At 40.4% G+C, this 20,644-nt stretch overlaps 2 protein-coding genes across 5 annotated transcripts in view; one reads left to right on the forward strand and one right to left on the reverse strand.

Moving 5' to 3' along the window:
- Positions 1–482: 482 nt before the first annotated feature.
- PMCH (pro-melanin concentrating hormone) lies at positions 483–1,632 on the forward strand. Its single transcript, XM_075551094.1, has 3 exons — positions 483–728; positions 1,091–1,289; positions 1,583–1,632. Exons 1-3 carry the CDS (start codon positions 483–485, stop codon positions 1,630–1,632), a joined length of 495 nt encoding a protein of 164 aa, XP_075407209.1.
- PARPBP (PARP1 binding protein) overlaps positions 733–20,644 on the reverse strand; it is a 92,652-nt gene continuing 72,740 nt past the window's right edge. For 2 of the 4 annotated variants that reach the window (XM_075551087.1, XM_075551089.1), the window contains 2 exons: positions 2,836–2,974; positions 733–2,388 (listed from right to left, as the gene is read on the reverse strand). In XM_075551087.1, coding sequence (XP_075407202.1) covers positions 2,048–2,388; positions 2,836–2,974 — 480 coding nt within the window. In that variant the 3' untranslated portion in view covers positions 733–2,047. The remainder of the gene's footprint in view (positions 2,389–2,835; positions 2,975–20,644) is intronic. The other 2 variants (XM_075551088.1, XM_075551090.1) reach the window with 2 other exon arrangements.

Raw genomic sequence — 20,644 nt, forward strand, 5'->3', positions numbered from 1 at the left:
GAATATTATTTCAAGTTAATCAGGATTAAAAATATGTAAAAGTTTTATCCTTACCATCCTAGAGTGGAATAATTTCGTTTTAATACATTACTTAATCCAAAAGTGTACAGAAGGAATGAATAAGAGCATAAACAAAGTCTGATGTCCTGTGGTCTTTCTTAATAACAACTCATTTTCAAGAGAGTCTAATCTACTCAACAGAAAGCATTCTACCAGCGACCTTAATCAGATTCTAGGAAATTCATATTCAACAATAAACAGTATGCCACTAACACCAAAACAATGTAGGTATTAGCGGCTTTTCAAAAGGTTAGCCTCTACCTGATGAGTCATTTCTAAAATGAGGAAAATATAAGACTTTGAAGTGCTTTCTATTCAAGCTGGAAAATATATAAAGGTGGGGAACATCAGTAAAGCATGTGCACTGAGAAATTCTTCTTGGTTTTGCACATCTTTGACTCTATGCAAACATCAAACTAAGAATGGCTAAAATGAGTCTTTCTTCCTACATGCTAATACTAACCTTTTCTTTGTTTTCTCAGGGTATTTTACTTTCAGCAAAGCCCATAAGAAACTTAGAAGATGACATGGTATTTAACACATTCAGGCTGGGGAAAGCGTTCCAGAAGGAAGACACTGCAGAGAAATCCGTTCTTGCTCCGTCCTTGGAACAATATAAAAGTGACGAGAATGGGTTCATGAATGACGAGGAAAACAGAAATTCAAAGGTAAGAGGAAATCTGGTTTGTCCTTTATTACAGTGGAAATGTAAATAATTGTAAATTCTCAGAAAAGTAACATGAATAAGTTTAGTTTGAGAAACAGAAGTATATGCAAATAGTCATAGAATGTACATTAGAATATTTTGCCATTTTCTACAGAGTTGGTGGTTCTTCCATCACAGAGAATATCTCTTAACATTTTAAGAGGATGTTTTGCTGCCCTGACAAGCTTACATCTAATGTATTCTTAAGGTATCCAAAACAGTGAAGAGCGCCTCAGAACTCATACAATAAGAATATGACACAATTATAATGATGGGCCATTCTCAATAAGACAGCTGATACACAAATCAACCTTTTCGTTACAGAATGCAGGCTCCAAACATACTTTCTTAAACCACGGTCTACCACTGAATGTGGCTATAAAACCTTATCTTGCACTGAAAGGATCTGTAGCTTTTCCAGCTGAGAATGGAGTTCAGAATACTGAAACACCACAGGAAAAGAGAGAAATTGGGGAAGAAGAAAACTCAGCTAAATTTCCTATAGGAAGGCGAGATTTTGACAGTGAGTAGTCTTTTAGAATTCAATTTTTACAACTTAATTCCATAAAATAAAACTCTTGGTTGAACTAAATTTGGATGCAATGATGACAAAATCAAAGAAGACCATGATTCAATTAAAGTCCACTTAGAGTGAACAACAAAAAGAACTAAAAGTAGAATAAAAATTAGTTTGGGTCATTTTTACTTACTCAAAATTAGCTCTACTAGGTCCATTCTTTTATTTCTAAATATATTTGTGTGGTGAGAATAATCCTTTTATTCCAATTTTTAAAATCGTTTTTCTTCTTTCTGCAGTGCTCAGGTGCATGCTGGGAAGAGTCTACCGACCTTGTTGGCAAGTCTGATACTTGTCAGCCCACATCACCATTTCAGAAGAAGACAAAATCATTAAATTGCCCATTAAGGAAAAAGCCCTTCATGCGACTGTGATTTTATTGTGTTTTTGCTATTGTTTCAAATGTCTGTTTTAAAATAAATTATTAAATGTTAGTAATGTAAAATGATATGCTTTTTTTCCTTGCATTATTAAACTTTTTGAAGCTTCTGCAAGATTATGACTTAGTTGTTTTTTTAAAAAATCATTTTATTGGGGGCTCATGCAACTCTTATCACAATCCATACTTTGTAACAAGTTAGCATACTACCTTACATACACTTCAGATCAATACAATAAAGCCATAAGTTAAATTGCACCTTGAACCTTTTAGAAATCAAGAGTATGTCCTTGGTGAGTGGGTTTTATATACTTAGAAGACAAATTCACAGTCTGAAAAATTGAGTTAATTTTGTCTGGCCACTAATCAATTTGACCTTAGTGGTACATTTGTTGCCTTTTACTTTTCCAGTTAATTTGACATCCAACTTATTTTGTGAGTCCTTTGATGTCTTAGGTATCTTAGTATCTTTCTGTTCAAGTGGTTCATTTCCATTATCACAAAAAATATTTTCACCATCCAAATCCACCTGTTTTCTTTTTGAGTTCTTATTTCCTGTCTGAGTACTTGATTTTCTTGATATGTTTTTCTTTTTACTTCTGTCCTGATGAACATTTCCAGAACTTGTTCCAATTGTTAGTATTCCAGCAGATATATTTCCACCTTCTGTTATGCAAGATGAAAAAGGGAGAGGATTACATCATATCAAAAATTATTACTTAAAAAATTTTTATAATACACATTAAAATAGTGGAAGTATAGGCAAGATTTATTATTTATAATAAAAATCATATAATTTATATTGTAACATATGCTATAAAATTATATGACTAACAAATGAGGCTATCAAATTATTTCTCATTTTACCACACCACCTCTCACTCCTATAAAAAAATATGACATTAAGTCAAACAAAAGCTAAACATTATTTTTAAATATATTTAGTTATATCAAATCATTTCCAATCCTTTCTATACATCTTCCATAAAACCTTCCATATATTTAGCTTTTTAAATATGCTCACATCTTTAGAAAAATAAACATTTACATATCAGTTAAAATTAGGAGACTGGAATTAAATTGCTATCTAATTGTTCAAATAAGGTCAATTACCAGAAGAGTCATTTTCCATTTGAAGCACACACAAAGGGTCTGATGCCCAATTAACACTATTCCATTTATTCTTACTTATCATGCAGTCATCTTTGTAAGTACAAGCAAACTGGGATCTAATTAAGGTTTGCTTTACCTGCTAACAGAAAGAAACACATACTTAGTCTTTATTTTTATTTCTTTTCCATTTAATCAAAGTATAAAAATACACTCTTAAAATTGTTATTTTTAAAAAAAGGTACCAGTGTATAAAAAAATTTCGGTTATCACCAAAAACTTTTAACCTTTGATATTTGATAGCTTGCAAGCCCTTTCTTTCACGCTATGGCTAATATTTTGGTTCTCCATAGTAATATCAGTTTCATGTGTCTTATTAACACTTTGTGGGACAGCTATGAAAAGCTGAGTTTGGGGCTTTTCAAAGGCCTAAATCTTGGCTACTTTGAAAGTAAGGTTCTTTAAAAAATAATTTTATTTGGGGGGGGTCATATAACTCATCACAATCCACCCATCCATCCATTGTGTCAAGCACATTTGTACATTTGTTGCCATCATCATTCTCAAAACATTTTCTTTCTACTTGAGCCCTTGGTATCAGCTCCTCATTTTTCTCCTCCCTCCCACTCCCCCTCCCTCATGAGCCCTTGATAATTTATGAATTATTATTTTGTCATATCTTACACTGTCCGACGTCTCCCTTCACCCACTTTTCTGTTGTCCATCCCCCAGGGAGGAGGTTATATGTAGTTCTGGTTCCGAAAGTGAGTTTTATTATAAATGAAGTAATGCTTTGCAGCCCATTTCCCTCACGCCAATTCCCACTTACAGTGACCCTGGAATATAGGGTTCCCCAGGCTACAAATCTTTACAGGAGCAGACAGCCTTGTCTTTCTCTCACAGAGAGACTGGCGAGATAAAATCTGGGACTGTATGCTTAGCAATCTAAGCTAACCAACACTGCCAGGAGGGCACCGCATGATATATGTAATCCTACACGCCCGCCAAAGAAAACAAAACAAAAAAGCTTCCATCAAAGAATTACACAGCACAACTCTTCAGGGAAACAAGTTGTACATGCAATTGCGTGGGTGGGTGGGGGCGGGGGGCAGGAGAAACAGAACAGAAATAAGGGTATAAGAAGCAATAGTAGACACGAAGCAAAGAACGAGCTAAGAGATAAACAAAATGGTGATTGTGCGAGCCGGTGTCTGCTGTTCTACCCCATCTGACAGAGTATAACGGCCGTGGGCTTCCTAGGCCGCAATCCTTATAGCTCACCAGCTCCTCCTCCCTCCACAGAAATGCTGGGGGGCTAGACTGGATGCTTAGCTATTTTTGCCAGCAGGACACCTCAAAATTCTAATAGAAAGGCATTATTCCTTGGTTAAAGCACGCATGTCTAGAAAAATAAAAAAGACTCACTACAGTATTCGAGGAAGATTCAATGAAGTGACTTAATGGTCAAAATTCAAAGTTTATCCTTGCATTTATCTTCCAAATTAAAAAACCCAAAACCAAACTCACTGCCATCGAGCAGATTCCAATTCATACTGACCTATAAGACAGAGTACAATTACCCTTCTGGAATTCTGACGCTATAAATCTTTACAAGAACAGAAAACCACATTTTTCTTTTGAGCAGGTGCTGGTGGTTTTGAACTGTTGACTTAGCAACCCAACAATTAGCCCACTATGACACCAGGGCTCCTTTAAGTTTTCCGCATAAATAGTAAATAAAATTAGAAAGCTAAGTTTTGTTCTTAACTAAGGGAAACTATGTTAAGAAAGTAGGTTTTTAACTGTATTCTGTCAAAATAAAATAAGTCAACTTTTAAAAGAATAGGAATTAATTTTAGAACCAAGTAACCTATATGAATTAAAAATTAACGATTATAACTAATGTACAATAACATTCCGTTAAAATAGGGAGATTTCTCCCAGAAAATTAGATATTGCCTCAAAATCTTTCATAAATAGACAAAATTAAAATTTCAAGGAACTGATTAAAGATTTCAACAATTCAAAATTTTGACATTTTGAAGTATAACTGCATCATGTTAAACATACTTATCTTTGCTGATACAGTTTGTGACGCCTAAGACAACACTCGTTTACATTATTCGCTCAGTAATGTCTTCAAATCAGATTACTGCATTAACCTGCGTGGATATTTGCAAACATAATGGCAGTGTTGCCCACCGACTATGGTTTAGAAGAAAATGGCAACTCAAAGCAGCACTTTTTTCCAGGATGTCAAACGCTCTGTCTTTCTGACTAAAGGAATGTCTGAGTCCCGTCATTTCCCAGATCACAAAATCGTATGCTACATTTGCTTGAATGAACCATTACACTTTTGAAGCCCTTTGTTTAAATGCAAAAAAATATGACTATTTAAAATGTAAACATATATACGTACATTGAAGATTTTAAAATATATTCTTAAGTAAGATTACCTTGTAGGTAATGGATGGGGACAATGACTCATCAACTCTGCAGGGCAGAGTAGAATTTCCCCCTCGAGATTCCTAAGCTGCTATCTGAGACCTTGTGGAGAAGCTGGCCACATGGAAACCCTTTGGGTAGAGGCCAAGGTACTTAGGCATCGGTCTTAGGTACTAGTAAGTACTCGGTCCACCCAGTATCGTCACAAACCTCCATGAACTCAACTCATATTAGATAGATAGATAGATAGATAGATAGATAGATAGATAGATAGATAGATAGACAGACAGACATATATAGATATAAACATAGTTTCTACTATAGATGCCCTAAAATATAACCGAAAAGGTTTAAGCAGCCCTTTCAAGGTCTTATTAATTCTATAAATATAGAACTAAACAGTTGATAGCCATTAAAATAATTTTGTTACTAAAACAAACTCTACATATTAATCATATCATTCCTATAATAGCAGCACCCATAGACTTTCAATCCTACCTATAAAATCGTTGATATTATCTTTTTTAAACTGTGTCTTCGATTTTACCAGAGTAAACAAAAGTTGCTTTTAAAGAGTTATGCAGAGGATAAGAAGAAGAGAAACAGCAGCTAAGGGAGGGCTAGGATCCCTCCCCTGGTGCCCAAGCAATGACGGCATCTATGAGTAAAAAAGATGTGCATTCGAACAAGTCTGGTGCTAGCGAAGACTACTGAGCATACCACGGACTGCCAAAACGACACACAAGTGTGTCCTGGAAGAGGGCAGCCACAATGCTCCTCAGAGGCACAGACGGCGAGACCTCCTCTCTAATCCTCATGGCAAGAGGGTCAGGGCTGCAGAGGCCACCATGCTGGGCAGTGAAAAAGAGGACGGCCCTTGGAAAGACGGACTGACACCTTGGCTGCAACAATGGGCTCAAACATAAGAACAATTGTGAGACTGACACAAGTGAACTAACTACAAGCTTTTCTCTTGTGAACTGTTTTGTTCTGTGCTTTGTCAGTGGTTTGTTTTTGTTGTCTGGTTGTATACTGTTGCTTTGTTTTCCTCTGTCTTGTTTTCGTGCATTTTAGTGTCTCCACAGGTCTGTCTGAATAGGACAGGCTGGATGAACTATCTGGAGGAAAAACAACGGGACCGACAGTTCCGGGGGGACTTGGGGTGGGGAGATAGGGGGGGGGGTAAGGAAGTGGTGCTAACAAACCCAGGGACAAGGGAAAAACATGGGACCCCAAATGGTAGAGAAGGGGGAGTGGCAGGCCTGGTGGGAAATGATCAAGGGTAAGGTTGCTTAGAGAAGAGGTATACTCTAGCCCAGGTGGCGACGAAGCATGGTAGTAGAGCAGGAGGAAAGTCAAGGGAGATGGAGGAAAGAGCTAGGAGTCAAAGGGCATTCATGGAGGTCTAGACAAAGAAATGTACATGCAAATATATATAGGAGGATGGGGAAATAGATCTATGTGTCTATATTTATAGGTCAAGTATTAAGGTGGCGGAAGGACCTTGGGCCTCTACTCAAACACTCCCTCAATGCATGAATACCTTCTTTTATTAAATTGGAACTCTACGATGCTCACTCTCCCGACACAACGGCTGGAGTCAAAGTGGGTGAACAAGTAAATGTGGTGAAGAAAGCTGATGGTGCCCGGCTATCAAAAGAGATAGTGACTGGGGTCTTAAAGGCTTGAAGATAAACAAGCGGCCATCTAGCTCAGAAGCAACAAAGTCCACATGGAAGAACACACCAGCCTGTGTGATCGAGTGGTCCCAAAGGGATCAGTTACCAGGCATCAAAGAACAAAAAATCATATCATTGACTGCACACCTCCATGATAGGATCGCTGAAGACAAATGGGTGCATAAGCAAATGTGGTGAAGAAAGCTGATGGTGCCCGTCTATCAAAAGAGATAGTGTCTGGGGTCTTAAAGGCTTGAAGGGGAACAAGCGGCCATCTAGCTCAGAAGCAAAAAAGCCCACATGGAAGAAGCACACCGGCCAGTGCGATCACGAGGTGCCAAGGGACCAGGTATAAGGCATCATGCAAAAAAAAACAACGATATAAGTGTGTGTATGTATGTGTATATGTGTGTATATGTATATATATATACCATATTAAATGAAGGGGGAAGTGCAGAGTGGAGACCCAAGGCCCAAGTGTTGGCCAATGGAGATCCCCTCATAGAGGGGTTTAGGAAAGGAGATGGGTTAATTAGGGTGCGAGGTAGTACCGATGAAGAACACAGCTTTCCCCCAGATCCTGGATGCTTCCTCCCTCCAACTACCATGATCTGAATTCTACCTTGCAGGCCTGGACAGGACAGAGGCTGTACACTGGTACATATGAGGGCTAGAGGTACAGGGAATCCAGGGTGGACAATACCTTCAGGACCAAGGGTGTGAGGGACGATGCTGGGAGAGTGGAGGGTGAGTGGGTTGGAAAGGGGGAACTGATTACAAGGATCCACATGTGACCTCTTCCCTGGGAGAGGGACAGCAGAGAAGGGGGGAAGGGAGACTCCGGATAGGGCAAGATATGACAAAATAACGATGTATAAATTACCAAGGGCACATGAGGAGGGGGGAAAGGGGAGAGAGGGGGAAAAAAAAGAGGACCTGATGCGAGGGGCTTAAGTGGAGAGCAAATGCCTTGAGAATGATTGGGGCAGGGAATGTATGGATGTGCTTTATACAATTGATGTATGTATATGTATGGATGGTGATAAGAGTTGTATGAGTCCCTAATAAAATGTAAAAAAAGAAAAGAGGAGAAAAAATGATTAGGGCAAAGACTGTACAGATGTGCTTTATATAATTGATGTATGTATATGTATGAACTGTGATAAGAATTGTATGAGCCCCAATAAATTGTTGTTAAAAAAAAAAAAGAACCGGGCGATGCTCCGTTCTGCTGTGCACAGAGGTGCTGCGAGTCAAAACTGGCCTGACGGCACCGACCAACAACTACAAGCCCCTGACCTTGAGCCACTGAAAACCCTTTACCACTACCACCCATAAAACACGTTAAAACAATAAGTATACTCCTTAGTATAAAGGACTAATAATGAACACAAATTTACCTAGAAAAAGGTACTGAAATTATTTTACTATTTAATCCAAGTAAAAGTCTTTGTTACATAAATACAGTCACAAAACAAGACCCATAGCCCTAGCAACACAGCCAATTTCAGAAAACTAGAACCACAAAGCAATGAATCCATTAAGTACTAAGCACAAGTGCAGATGTAAAAGAAAAACAGTTTAACAGTTTTGTTTACTGCAAAAATAGTATTTGACAGCACATAAAAACTTAAGAACCACATAGTTCTATAGTGATCTTGGAATAATTAAGTTCAAAATAAATAAGTGAATATAGTTATACTGAGGGTTTTTGTTTTATTTCAATGAGGTTTTCTTGTTAAAGGTTATGTATGGGTTTTTTCTTTCCACAACCCTGTATAAAACAAAAATCTTTGTATCAATTACCATTCATTAAAGTCCAGACTGTGTGGCAGAAATCTTGTACACTAGAAGAGATAACTAGGAGGCTTCTATGATCACTAGGACATTGTTTTAAAAGTTGGCTGTTGGCACACAGCTGGAAGGAATAATAAATAAATTGGATAACAGAATCAAGATTGAAAAGATCTCACAAAGCTAGAACCATAAGTGGGAAATAATAAGATGAAATGAATGGGGATTAACAAAGCCTTGTATGTAAATTCAAAAGTATCGATTACAGATGTACAGGATGAGGAGAACCTGAAATTAAAAGAACATATGAAAAAGTCTTAGAGGTTGAATTAGTCATGACCTTGAGTGGAGCCAACAAAGTGATGTCCAACTAAACAAGCAGTACAAAGAGACGTGCTTTGGGAGGAAACGTGTCAGATTTTCAGTCAAGAGGGCCAGCTCCTCCTGCTGACACTAACACTTAATAAAAAGATGGCTCTGGAAAACCATTGCATTTGTCACTTGAAATGTTTTGTAACACAAATACACAAATGGGAATAATATTTACCTCACACAGTTGTCAGAACTATATGAAACAAAATCGATAAATGGGTTACATTAAGCTTAATATTCAAGCATTCTTTTTTATTGAAGTGATACATGCATATCCAAGGGAATTTTTTTAAGTATTTTCTTCATACTTATTTTTATATCATTTTATTAGGGACTCATACAACTCTTATCACAATCCATATACATCATGTCAAGCACATTTGTACATTTGTTGCCATCATCATTCTCAAAACATTTGCTTGCTACTTGAACCCTTGGTATTAGCTCATTTTCTCCCCTAATGTGGACTCTCCTTCTTCACAATATATGATTTTTTTGTTCTTTGATGCCTGAAATCTGGTCCCTTCGACACCTCGTGTTCACACAGGCTGGTGTGCTTCTTCCATGTGGGCTTGGTTGCTTCCGAGCTAGATGGCTGCTGTTTACCTTCAAGCCTATAAGACCCCAGATTCACTATCTTTTGATAGCCGGGCACCATCAGCTCTCTTCACCACATTTCTTCTGCACCTGCTTTGTCTGCAGCGATCGTGTCAGGAAGGTGAGCATCATGGAATGCCAGTTTAATAGAACAAAATGTTCTTGCATTGACGGAGTGCTTGAGTGGGGGCCCAATGTCCATCTGCTACCTTAATACTAAACCTATAAATATATGCACATAGATCTATTTCCCCATCGTCATATATATATATATATGCCTGTATTTAGACCTCCATAAATACCCTTTGCCTCCTAGTTCTTTCCTCTATTTGCTTTTAGTTTCCTCTTGTCCCACTATAATATTCAGCCTTCATTTAAGTTTCAGTAATTCCTCTCGGTTACATTGCCCTTGATCATGCCCTACCAGGCCTCCTACACCTTCCTTGACATCGATTTTGGATCACTTGTTCCCTTGTCCGTGGGTTTGTTAACACCCACTTCCCTTCCCCCCACCCCCGCCTTTCCCTCTCCCATGTCCCCCCAGAACCAATGGTCCTGTTGTTTTCTCCTCCAGATTATTTATCCTGCCTATCTTATTTACATAGACCTGTAGAGATAATAAGCACAAAAAACAAGACAGAGCAAAACAAAGCAACAAAAGAAAACAAAACACCAATGACAACAACCAAAAAAGCCTGTAAATAGTTCAAGGTTTGTATGTTGACCTTTCTGGTTGAATCTGATGGGGTGCCATGCCCTGGCCCCAAAGTCTATTTTTGGTACTCCTTCAGGACTTTCTTGTTCTGCTCCCCTTGCTGTTCTGTTGCACACCCTTAGTATTTTGTCTTGGTGTGGTGGGGTCAGATTGGACGCAATTCTCACACTGTGTCTCCAGTGTTGTCCCCTGTAGGGGTATGGGTCAGGGAGGGACGTTGTCTCTTGAATTGGGACCAGCCATATGGTCCTCTCTGTGCATTGGCTGCTCTGAGCAGGGATATTGTCCTCAAGGCTTGGTGGGCCAGGATGTGCTCCACTCTCTCTTCCCTCCCACTTAATTTGCTCCTGTGTTCTCTAATCAGCCATGTCCCTCTCCCTGAGCTGTAACTTCAGTGCTGTCCTCTGAAGTAAATTCTCCTGGGTGTGTGGGGAGGGGGGGGCGGAGGGAGGAATATCCCAGTATTGGTGATTGGGGCCGGCCCCTCAGACCTCTCTATTGGTTCCCTGCTTCATTCCAGTATGTTGCATTCATGTCTTGGAGCACCGGGTTGAAGTCTGGTCCCTCAGAGGGAATTTCTACTGTGGATTTGTTAGATCAAGTCACCTGGGACTAGTCCAACTCAAGATGATTCTAGGACTGCAGTTCAAAAAGGTCGGAATTTAAAATACTTCTTTCACTTGATTTATTACAACAATGCAAGTTACATTGGTTTCCATTTAAAACTTAAAGGAGATTGATTTTTCTATTACTTATTAAGGTTGAGTTTTTCTGCATAAGATTAGTGACTACATAGAATTGAAATGACTCCATGTTTAAAAGCTTCCAAATTTCCCTGTATTTAATTTGGAATCACAAATAAGCATAAGAATTCCCTTATGAAAATGCTTTTGAAATACTAAACAACGAAAAATAATGACCAGATTCATATATGACTGTTAAGATCAGTTTATGTTCAAGTAACATGAGAATAAAAATTTTCCTTTCTAGAGTGATTTCCACCACCCCTTGGAAAGATTTCTACTCAAAGAAAAATTGCAATGAACTTAAAACTTGCCAAGAATTGGAAAAGTCCTTTTGCCACAAACTCTTTTTAAATTGAAATTATTAGTAGGTTCCCAGTTTGAGGAAAATAGTACTTCACATAGGAAAGCCTGACTCGAGTAAAATTAAGACAAATGAGTCAAAATATGGAAAAGGTGACTAAAAAGTGAAGGTTCTAAGTCTCCACTTGCCAGTAGATACATTAGGTTTATAAAAAGGAAATCATTTCCAACATATTTATTAAATATGTAACCAAAAATAAGTACTATAAATTAATCTTTTTATTTTGACTTAAAAAAACATTTGTTACCTTAAAAGAATACATATTTGTAAATATATCAACTGACCCAATTCTTTATCAGTAAAACTCCATTTATTTTGCTAACAACAGTATTTTTGATTTAAATAAAATCATTCTCCTTTTTATGACTTGTGGGAAACAGAACGATATCTCCCAAGTTGTCTCTCCCAAATATATGTCAAACCTAGCTGCTTGCTACATGTGGCAAATGACTACACACTTGGAGGTCAACAGAAGTAGGTTATTCTGCCTACGGGTTATCAGCCATCCTGAGCAAGCAGACACCATGGTTTATCCCACAACATATAAGGCCCAATCCCTTCTGATAAGGATAGTAGTAAGTTAGTTCCCTAAAGGAAAGCCCAGGGAGGTCAAGCCCACTCAAGGGTGACCAAGGTTAGGCAGCCATCATGAATCTAGGGTCCGCCCTTCTGGTCACATGTGTACCTATAGTTTCACCCCTTTCTGACTCAACTCATTCCCTTCCTGTTACGCCTATGCCCATGGTATATCCCCGTCATATTGCTTGCATTGCCTATTGTGCAGCTCCTTCCTGTGATGCGTGTGGTTACCTGTAATTACGCCCCCTAAGTAGATTTAAGCCTTGGTTATCAATAAATGGCTCTCTCTCCTGCTCTCTCCCTTCCCCTCTTGGCCCATGCTGTGCACAGACCTGGCTTTTGAGATCATGGCCATCCAGGAGGTGAGGATGTTACTATGAAATATACCCGACTTCTTTATTTTACTCTCTCTCTTCCACCTCTCTCATATTCTCTATGACTTTATTATAATGTCTATTTTATATCTTAACCCTACAATTGTGCCTATCAAACCCATGGTTAGTTGTGGGGGGCTGGCTTCCCCCAGGATGACTACTTGTAATAGCAATGCCTTTGTTTACACTTAGAGGAAGCATAAACTTTGAAGTCAGATATGCAAATAAGAATGCTTACTCTGTTGAAGAAGCACACCAGCCAGTGCGATCATGAGGTGCCAAGGGACCAGGTATAAGGTATCATGCAAAAAAAAAAAAAGATATATGTGTGTGTATGTGTATATATGTGTATATGTATATATATATATATATATATATATATATATATATATATATATATATATATATACACCACATTAAATGAAGGGGGAAGTGCAGAGTGGAGACCCAAGGCCCAAGTGTCGGCCAACGGAGATCCCCTCATAGAGGGGTTTAGGAGAGGAGATGGGTTAATTAGGGTGCGAGGTAGTAACGATGAAGAACACAGCTTTCCCCCAGATCCTGGATGCTTCGTCCCCCCCAACCACCATCATCCGAATTCTACCTTGCAGGGCTGGATAGGGCAGAGGCTGTACACTGGTACATATGAGGGCTGGAGACACAGGGAATCCAGGGTGGATGATACCTTCAGGACCAAGGGTGTGAGGGAGGATGCTGGGAGAGTGGAGGGTGAGTGGATTGGAAAGGGGGAACTGATTACAAGGATCCACATGTGACCTCTTCCCTGGGAGAGGGACAGCAGAGAAGGGGGGGAGGGGAGACTCCGGATAGGGCAAAATATGACAAAATAACGATGTATAAATTACCAAGGGCACATGAGGGAGGGGGGAGCGGGGAGGGAGGGGAAAAAAAAGAGGACCTGATGCAAAGGGCTTAAGTGGAGAGCAAATGCTTTGAGAATGATTGGGGCAGGGAAAGTATGGATGTGCTTTATACAATTGATGTATGTATATGTACAGACTGTGATAAGAGTTGTATGAGTCCCTAATAAATTGTTAAAAAAAAAAAAAGAATGCTTACTCTGCTAGTTACAGCTGTGTTGTCCGTAAAATGAGGCCATTTAATGTGGAGCAACAATTAATGGGGAGGACTTCATCCAACATGGAAGTCTCAACATACATGCAATGTAGACTATAAGAAAGACCCACGAAACTTGTTGAATTCTAGGGAATAATCCTGGAACCCTTTTGTTAATATGCCTTCCTACAATCTTTTTTGATACTTTCTTCTTCATGCAACCCAGTTTCTGAGATTAGCTGCTCAGAAAATGGATCAGAACTGAAATTCCATCTACTTACTGTATGCTGAGGAAATAAAATGCTTAGTGCACACAAACTGCTCAGAATGCAATGCTCCCACTTAGTATAACATAAAGCTCGTTCAAATCCCCTCCTTTAAGGACATTATCGTCATGGCTACCAACTGCAAGAATTGTGGTCGTTAGACCAACGAGGTAAAGTCTGGAGGGGCAGCAGAGCCCTCAGGCACCAGCATCATGGTTCATGTCACAGATCCCTCCACTATGATCAGAGGCCTCAATTCTGTAGGGTGGACATCCCGGAGCTGGAATTTGAGCCTGAATTGCTGTTCTTGGGGACAAATTCACCATGGTGGAGGGACTGCTGCCGGACCTCTGGGAGCTGGTAACCAAGAATCCTTTCACAATGGCTGACAATTCCAGTCCTGGTCGGGCAGAGAAGCTGCAGGCGTTTCTCCAGAAGTTGGACCATATCATCCAGGGTTGCATGAGGGCCTACTTTATTATGGATAAATGACCCAGCAGGAAACAGCTACTTGCAGATGGTATACATGCCTGAAGATGATCCTGAGATGAAGGTGCAGATTACAAGCATCCGTGAGCCAGAACAAGGATTTAGGGCTAATTGACGTTAAGATACAGGGCTATGAGTCAGGCCTGGCCTCGTGGCAAAAGCAGAGAGGTTCAAAGGCTAGGCTCCAGCTGTGCTCACTTACTACTACTGTAATAAACCTGTAGAGAAGTGGTTCTCAACCTGTAGGTCGCGGCCGCTTAGGGGGGGTCGAACGACCCTTTCACAGAGGTCGTCCGATTCATAACAGTAGCAAAATTAGTTATGAAGTAGCAATGAAAATAATGTTATGGTTGGGGGCGGGGGCACCACAACATGAACTATATTAAAGGGCCGCGGCATTAGGAAGGGTGAGAACCTCTGCTGTACGGGCTCTTCCTGTCCATCAGATCTTGCCTATGGTGGTCGGAGACCCATGCAGTCTTCGTAAACGGTTTGTAATGGAGGCACAAGCCTGTTGGGTCATTTGACCTGACTTTGGCAGCCTGTTTGCAAACAGGAAAGTGAACTGTGTGCATGTTATTACCATGTTATTTCTTACAGAGTGATGATTGGGGGTAAATAAGACACTAACTTTCAACAGGAGAGGTACCTTCTGATGGGAGAGACCCAACATAGGTGAACAAGTTATAAAACGGAAGCGAAGGCCTTCAAAATAGGGTGACCTAGGAATTGACTCTGTCCTTTGGACACGCTATGAGAATTCAGACTACTGAATGAAATTGTCCTTAATGTGACCATTATAATTTTGAATTGGAACTGAAATTTCATCCATTCCTTTATTTTATTACCAGGCACATCAAGCCTCTGCCTTCACAGTGCTTTAACTGACCATTATTCAGTTTCCACTGTCAGTGTCAATGGACAGCGAACCAATGAGTAAATCAAGATGCAGACGGTGTTCAGGGTTACTGAGGAGCGTAAACCACGGAAGGGTGTGAGTACTGCCCAGAATAATGGTGTTGGGTATGTGTGATTCCAAATAGTTTTTGTTTTGTTTTTTAAGTTTTTTTGGCATATAATTCATGTACCCTACAATTCAATGGTTTGATTTTTATTTATTTACTTTTAATGTTTAGTGCTCCTGCTGTTCTACATCTTCATTCACAGCAGAGTGCTGGGGTCTTAAGAAGCTTGAAAGCAGTCATTCGAAGCATGACCATTGGTTCTCTATTTGACTAGGGCAATTGAGGGAAAAGGACAGCTAGCATGTGTGACTGACTGCCTCCAGTCTCTCTCCTTTGCTATGAGAACCGAAGAGCCAGGTAGTGCTTGACTTCTATTATTAAACATCCTGCTTTTGGTTTTTTTTGGCATGTAATTTACATAGGAGCTTGGTGGCATAATGGATTATGTGGTAGGCTGCAAACTAGAGGGTCAGCAGTTAGAAACCACCCTGCCCTTCCACAGGAGAAAGACAAGTTTTCTAGTCCTGTAGCATTTACAGTCTTGGAAACCCGCACGGGCAGTTCTAGCCTGTCCTATAGGGTCGCTATAAGTCAGCATTGACTTGAGAGCACTGAGTTTTTTTTAAATTAAATTATCATTTAATAGTTCAATTATATTAAGAAGTGTTGTACAATTATCACCATGATACATTTTAGAACATTTTCTTGTTTTATAGTTACTGTGGTCAGTTCCCTATTTACCCCTGTTATGTCCCTAGGGAATTATTAATCCAGTTACTGTCTCTAGCCTGGATTTCATACAGAACAAAAAGCATACAAAGCAAAATCAAGAAACGAACAAACAAAAAACCCACCAACATTGACAAAATAAAATAAGAAAAATTTCAATCAAAAAGAAAGCATGAAGTATTAAAATTTGGAATAACTTAAAATGAGTCAAAAGAGATCAGATTAGGTGTTACATTTTAACCTATCTGCCACAACTGATTTTACTATGTTCTTTGACTGAGAGCAAGGCTATTCAAATCCCTGGATTATGGTCAGAGGGGATTTATTGGAAACTCAATCCATGCGGGAAAACTGCATTAGATTTGGGGATTCAACTGACAGCCATAGCCCTCTTGCACACTGGGTGGTCAGAATTTAACTTCTGATACCGTCCCCTCCTCCAGATTTGGATTTTATTATTTATAATCCTTGACTGGGAGCCCTGCCAGTATGGTGGTTACACATTGAGGTGTTAACTGCAAGGTTAGCAGTTTGAAACTACCAGCTGCCCAGTGGGAGAAAGATGACGCTTTCTGCTCCCGTAGAGAGTTATAGACTCGGAAACCCACAGCAGCAGTTCTCTGTGCTACAGGGTTGTTATGACTCAGAACTGACTCAATGGCAGTAAGTGGGTGTGAGAATCCTTGGATCACACAGACTGGTGTTCTTCTTCTGTGTAGACTTAGTTGATGCCTGATTTAGATGGCTGCTCATTTGAAGACTCCAGGTGTTGTTCCTTCTGATAGGTGGGCACCATCGGATTCTTCACACTTTGCTTTAGCACCCAGACCTTCAGTGACCCCTCTGAGGGTGAGCACTGAGGAGGGTCAGTCACAGGAACTAATTGTTTTTAAATTAATGCTACGATTAAGTGTGAGTCCACAGCCCATACACATATGTCCCTGGTCATTACTGAATATTTTGATCAAGGATTCTACAAAGGAATTCTGATCAAAAAGAACAGAATTAAAAATTCTCATGGAGTCTAGACTTTTTGGAGCCATGGAAGCTGGGTGAGCCAAGGAAAGTACTGCTCCGGGATCATCTTTAATCTTGCACTAAAACATCTTCTGTCGTATTTCTGTAGTAACACGCCTCATTAATAGTCTCCTTCTATGTCACTAAAAACAAGCCATACCCATAGAGCCCATTCCAACTCACAGAGCTCCTGTGAAACAGAGTAGAGCATCTGCATGGGGTTTTCAAGGCTCTACCCTAGAGTGGTGGGTTTCCCACTGGACGGCAAAGCAAAGTCAGCAGTTTGAAACCACTAGCTGCTCCTTGGGAGAAAGATTAGGCTTTCTACTCCCTGAAAGATTGACAGTCTCAGAAACACACAGGGCTAGTTCTCATCTGTCCTACAGGGTCGCTATGAGTCAAAATGGACTCGGCGGCAGTGAGTTGGTAGTTTTTAAAATTTTTAATGGAAACAGACTGCCGCATCTTTCTCTGGGGATGCAGCTGGCGATTTCAAACCACCAATCTTTTGGTAGCAGCTAAGGAACTTGAAAATAAAAATAATTTATAAATTATCAAAGGTTTATGAGGGTATGAGGGTGGGTGAGGGGGGGGGGGAAAGAGGAGCTGATACCAGGGACTCAAGTAGAAAGGAAATGTTTTGGTAATGATGATGGCAACATCTGAACAAATGTGTTTGATACAATCGATGTATGGATTGTTATAAGGGCACCAAAAAATGATTTTAAAAAATTTTAAAGCCAACAAGGCTACTTTAGGGAAAACTATTAGATTGGTAGCTGGTGGACTACTCTGGTCCTTCTGTGTCCCTCCTCCTGTCCACAGGATAGAAGGCTGTCCTATCCTCCATTTGATCCTGCTTCAGGTAGTTGATGCTGTGAGGTGCCAGAGAGTCAGTTCTACTCATAGTACGTGTTGTACAACACGATGAAAATCTTCCGAGTCTTGTGTCATCCTCACAACTGTATGTTGGAGACCACTGTTGCAGCCACCATGTCCATCTTTTTTTTTTTTTTCCAAAGGTTGACCTGTTAGGTAGCTTAGCCTAGGGAATTGGGAAGTCCATTAACACATGCCCAGGAGAGTCAGCAAAGGACAAAGCTGTCGGGATGGGTGTTACACCTGGAGCAGCCCACCTGGGCCAGGTGACTGCGATTCAGCCAATGGGATCAACCTGGGGTCGTTCACCACGCCTCCCGCGGGAACCCTTAAGAAGGCAGGAACCGAGAGGGAGAGGGTCTTCTTGGGAAGAGAGAGATCCTTGCGTGACCTGGGGCAGTCTCTGCCAGGCCGCATGGTCAGAGGAATCCTATGGGTGCCGCGTAAAACCTGAAGCTTCTTTGAATTCTCATTAAATTCACTTGGATCACGAGCCCAGCTTCGGCATGAAATCTTTCTCGCGCAGAGCCAAGGACTGAGGGTGGAATCTAGCCCGGAGAGAGAGAGAGACCTTACAGACCCTCTACTTTACTAAGCATCATGTTCTTTTCCAAGGACTGGTCTCTCCTGATAACGTGTCCAAAGAAAGATCAAGTCTTGCCATCCTCATTTCCAAGGATTCCTAGTGAATCTGCCCAGACATTGAGTTTATCCCAGCCTCTTTCTCTAGGCTCCAGAATTGTTTGTGGCAAGGGGAAGGGGTAGCGATTGGTACACACTTCCTAGTCTCTCAGGTTATCATGGAATGAGAGTTGAAGAGTGCGTCTGGGATAAGCTATTAGGTTGTTTACTGAGACTGGAATGCTCCCTTTCTTTTTGCCTGTTCAACCCCTATTTATTCTAATCTCATCATCCTTCGGTCTCTACTTACTACTGGTCTCTCCTTGGTGCTTTGGGTGTATCCGGAAGCCTCTAGCAATGTACTCTCTATTATGCTAGACACAAGCCACCTGGGGCCGATTAAGCACACACATGAAGTCTAGTTCCTCAGGGCAGAAGTAACCTTTAAGGTATTTAATAGCCAAATGTGGTCGGAGCCTAGAGATGGACCCGCCCCCGAGAGTTCCAGTCCATAGCATTGTTCTTGGGCAGAGATTACCTTTTACACTGTGTGAGCGCACATGCAACTTTCTATCGGCAGACAAAACCTTGAACCTAGGAACAGGTCTTCTAAGAGCCAGAGGCAAAACTATCAACGAAGCAATGGGCACAGTTACGATGGTGATTTCATCGACTATTGTTTCTATCATCTTCTTTCCATTCCCTTCTGCACTCCAATTAGCCATACACTAGACTTTTCCCTCAGTGCCTCTTCTCATGTATAATAGCTTTTCTTTCACTTTAGACATTGTATAGAAAGGAAACGTAGTGACACCCGATGATCCCTTTCTCGATGAGTGGACAGAGTGAACGTCTGCCTTTAGGATGCAGCTGGATAGACTGAGTTGCAGGTTACACTGCAACCCCCAACTCAACTTCAAATCCTTAACCTCGGACCATGTGGATCTCCACCACCTCTGTCTTGGATGTATGTGTGTTAGGGGGGTCGGGGAGGTGATGTAGGGATTCAAGGTGCCTTTCAGAGGTTTTTACTTTGCTCTTTGGCTTCCGACTTCACTTTCCTCACATATTGCACCTCATACTTGTTCACACATGTCGCAAGTGTTTTGAAGTGTATATGAAGCACACTGAGTCCTGCAAGGAAAACCTTCTCTTCTAAATACCACAGACCACAGGTGGGAAACTCGCTGGCTTCCAACACAACACAATTTCCGTCTCTATTCCCAGGGTTTAGAATAGTCAGTGTTCCGGAAGTTTCCACATTGCTGCCAGCTCCACGAGACATGCATAGATTTGCTGATTTCTCTTTTCTCAGCAGGGTTCCTCCGTAGGGGCCATTGTCAGTTCTTAGCACGCACGTAAAACCACAACAAGGAGGTTAATAACACAGCTCCAAAGGGCTTTACTCTTTCCAGGTTAAACGAGATCAGCTGCTTTGCTTCCATAATTGTTACCACTATCTTACATTTTAATTCATATTTCCCCCAGTTTATTTGCCTTTCATAATCTTGTTATCGAAGCAGAAATGGTACACTGCCGTGACCTACGATATTCTAGTTAGCAAGTTCCATATATATTTTTAACATTAAACAAACTTTTTATTGTATATGTACATTTAAAATAATGTTTAAATGTAAATTAAGTGGGGGTTTACATTTCAGATTGTCAACTTTGTATTCAACAGTTTAAACTACTACTCAAACTCCCCAATAGTTTACCCTTTCCCTGCTCTTTGATTTCTCTCCTCCCTCTTGTGAACCCAAGTTAATATCCATCAACTGTCTGTGGCCTTGTCTCTCCTCCCCTTACCCTCTCCCCAAACTCCAAAGTCTGTTCTCTTTGGTATGAAAGCCTTTATCTTGATTTTGTATTTATTTTCCCCATCATATCGATGATGTCAAAAATATTTGTTCTTTTGTGACTGGATAAAATAATGATGATGATGGATTACCACATTACACCAACAATGACTGGTTTAGAAAGAAGAAGAAGAAAATAACAAATGCAGGAGAGACTGCGAGAGAGCTTCATACACTGCTGGTGGGACTGCACATATGTAAGACCTCTGTGGAAAGCGATATGCCTCGACCTCACACGACCGGGAGTA

Source organism: Tenrec ecaudatus, chromosome 6, assembly GCF_050624435.1.
Source record: "Tenrec ecaudatus isolate mTenEca1 chromosome 6, mTenEca1.hap1, whole genome shotgun sequence".
NCBI lineage: Eukaryota > Metazoa > Chordata > Mammalia > Afrosoricida > Tenrecidae > Tenrec > Tenrec ecaudatus.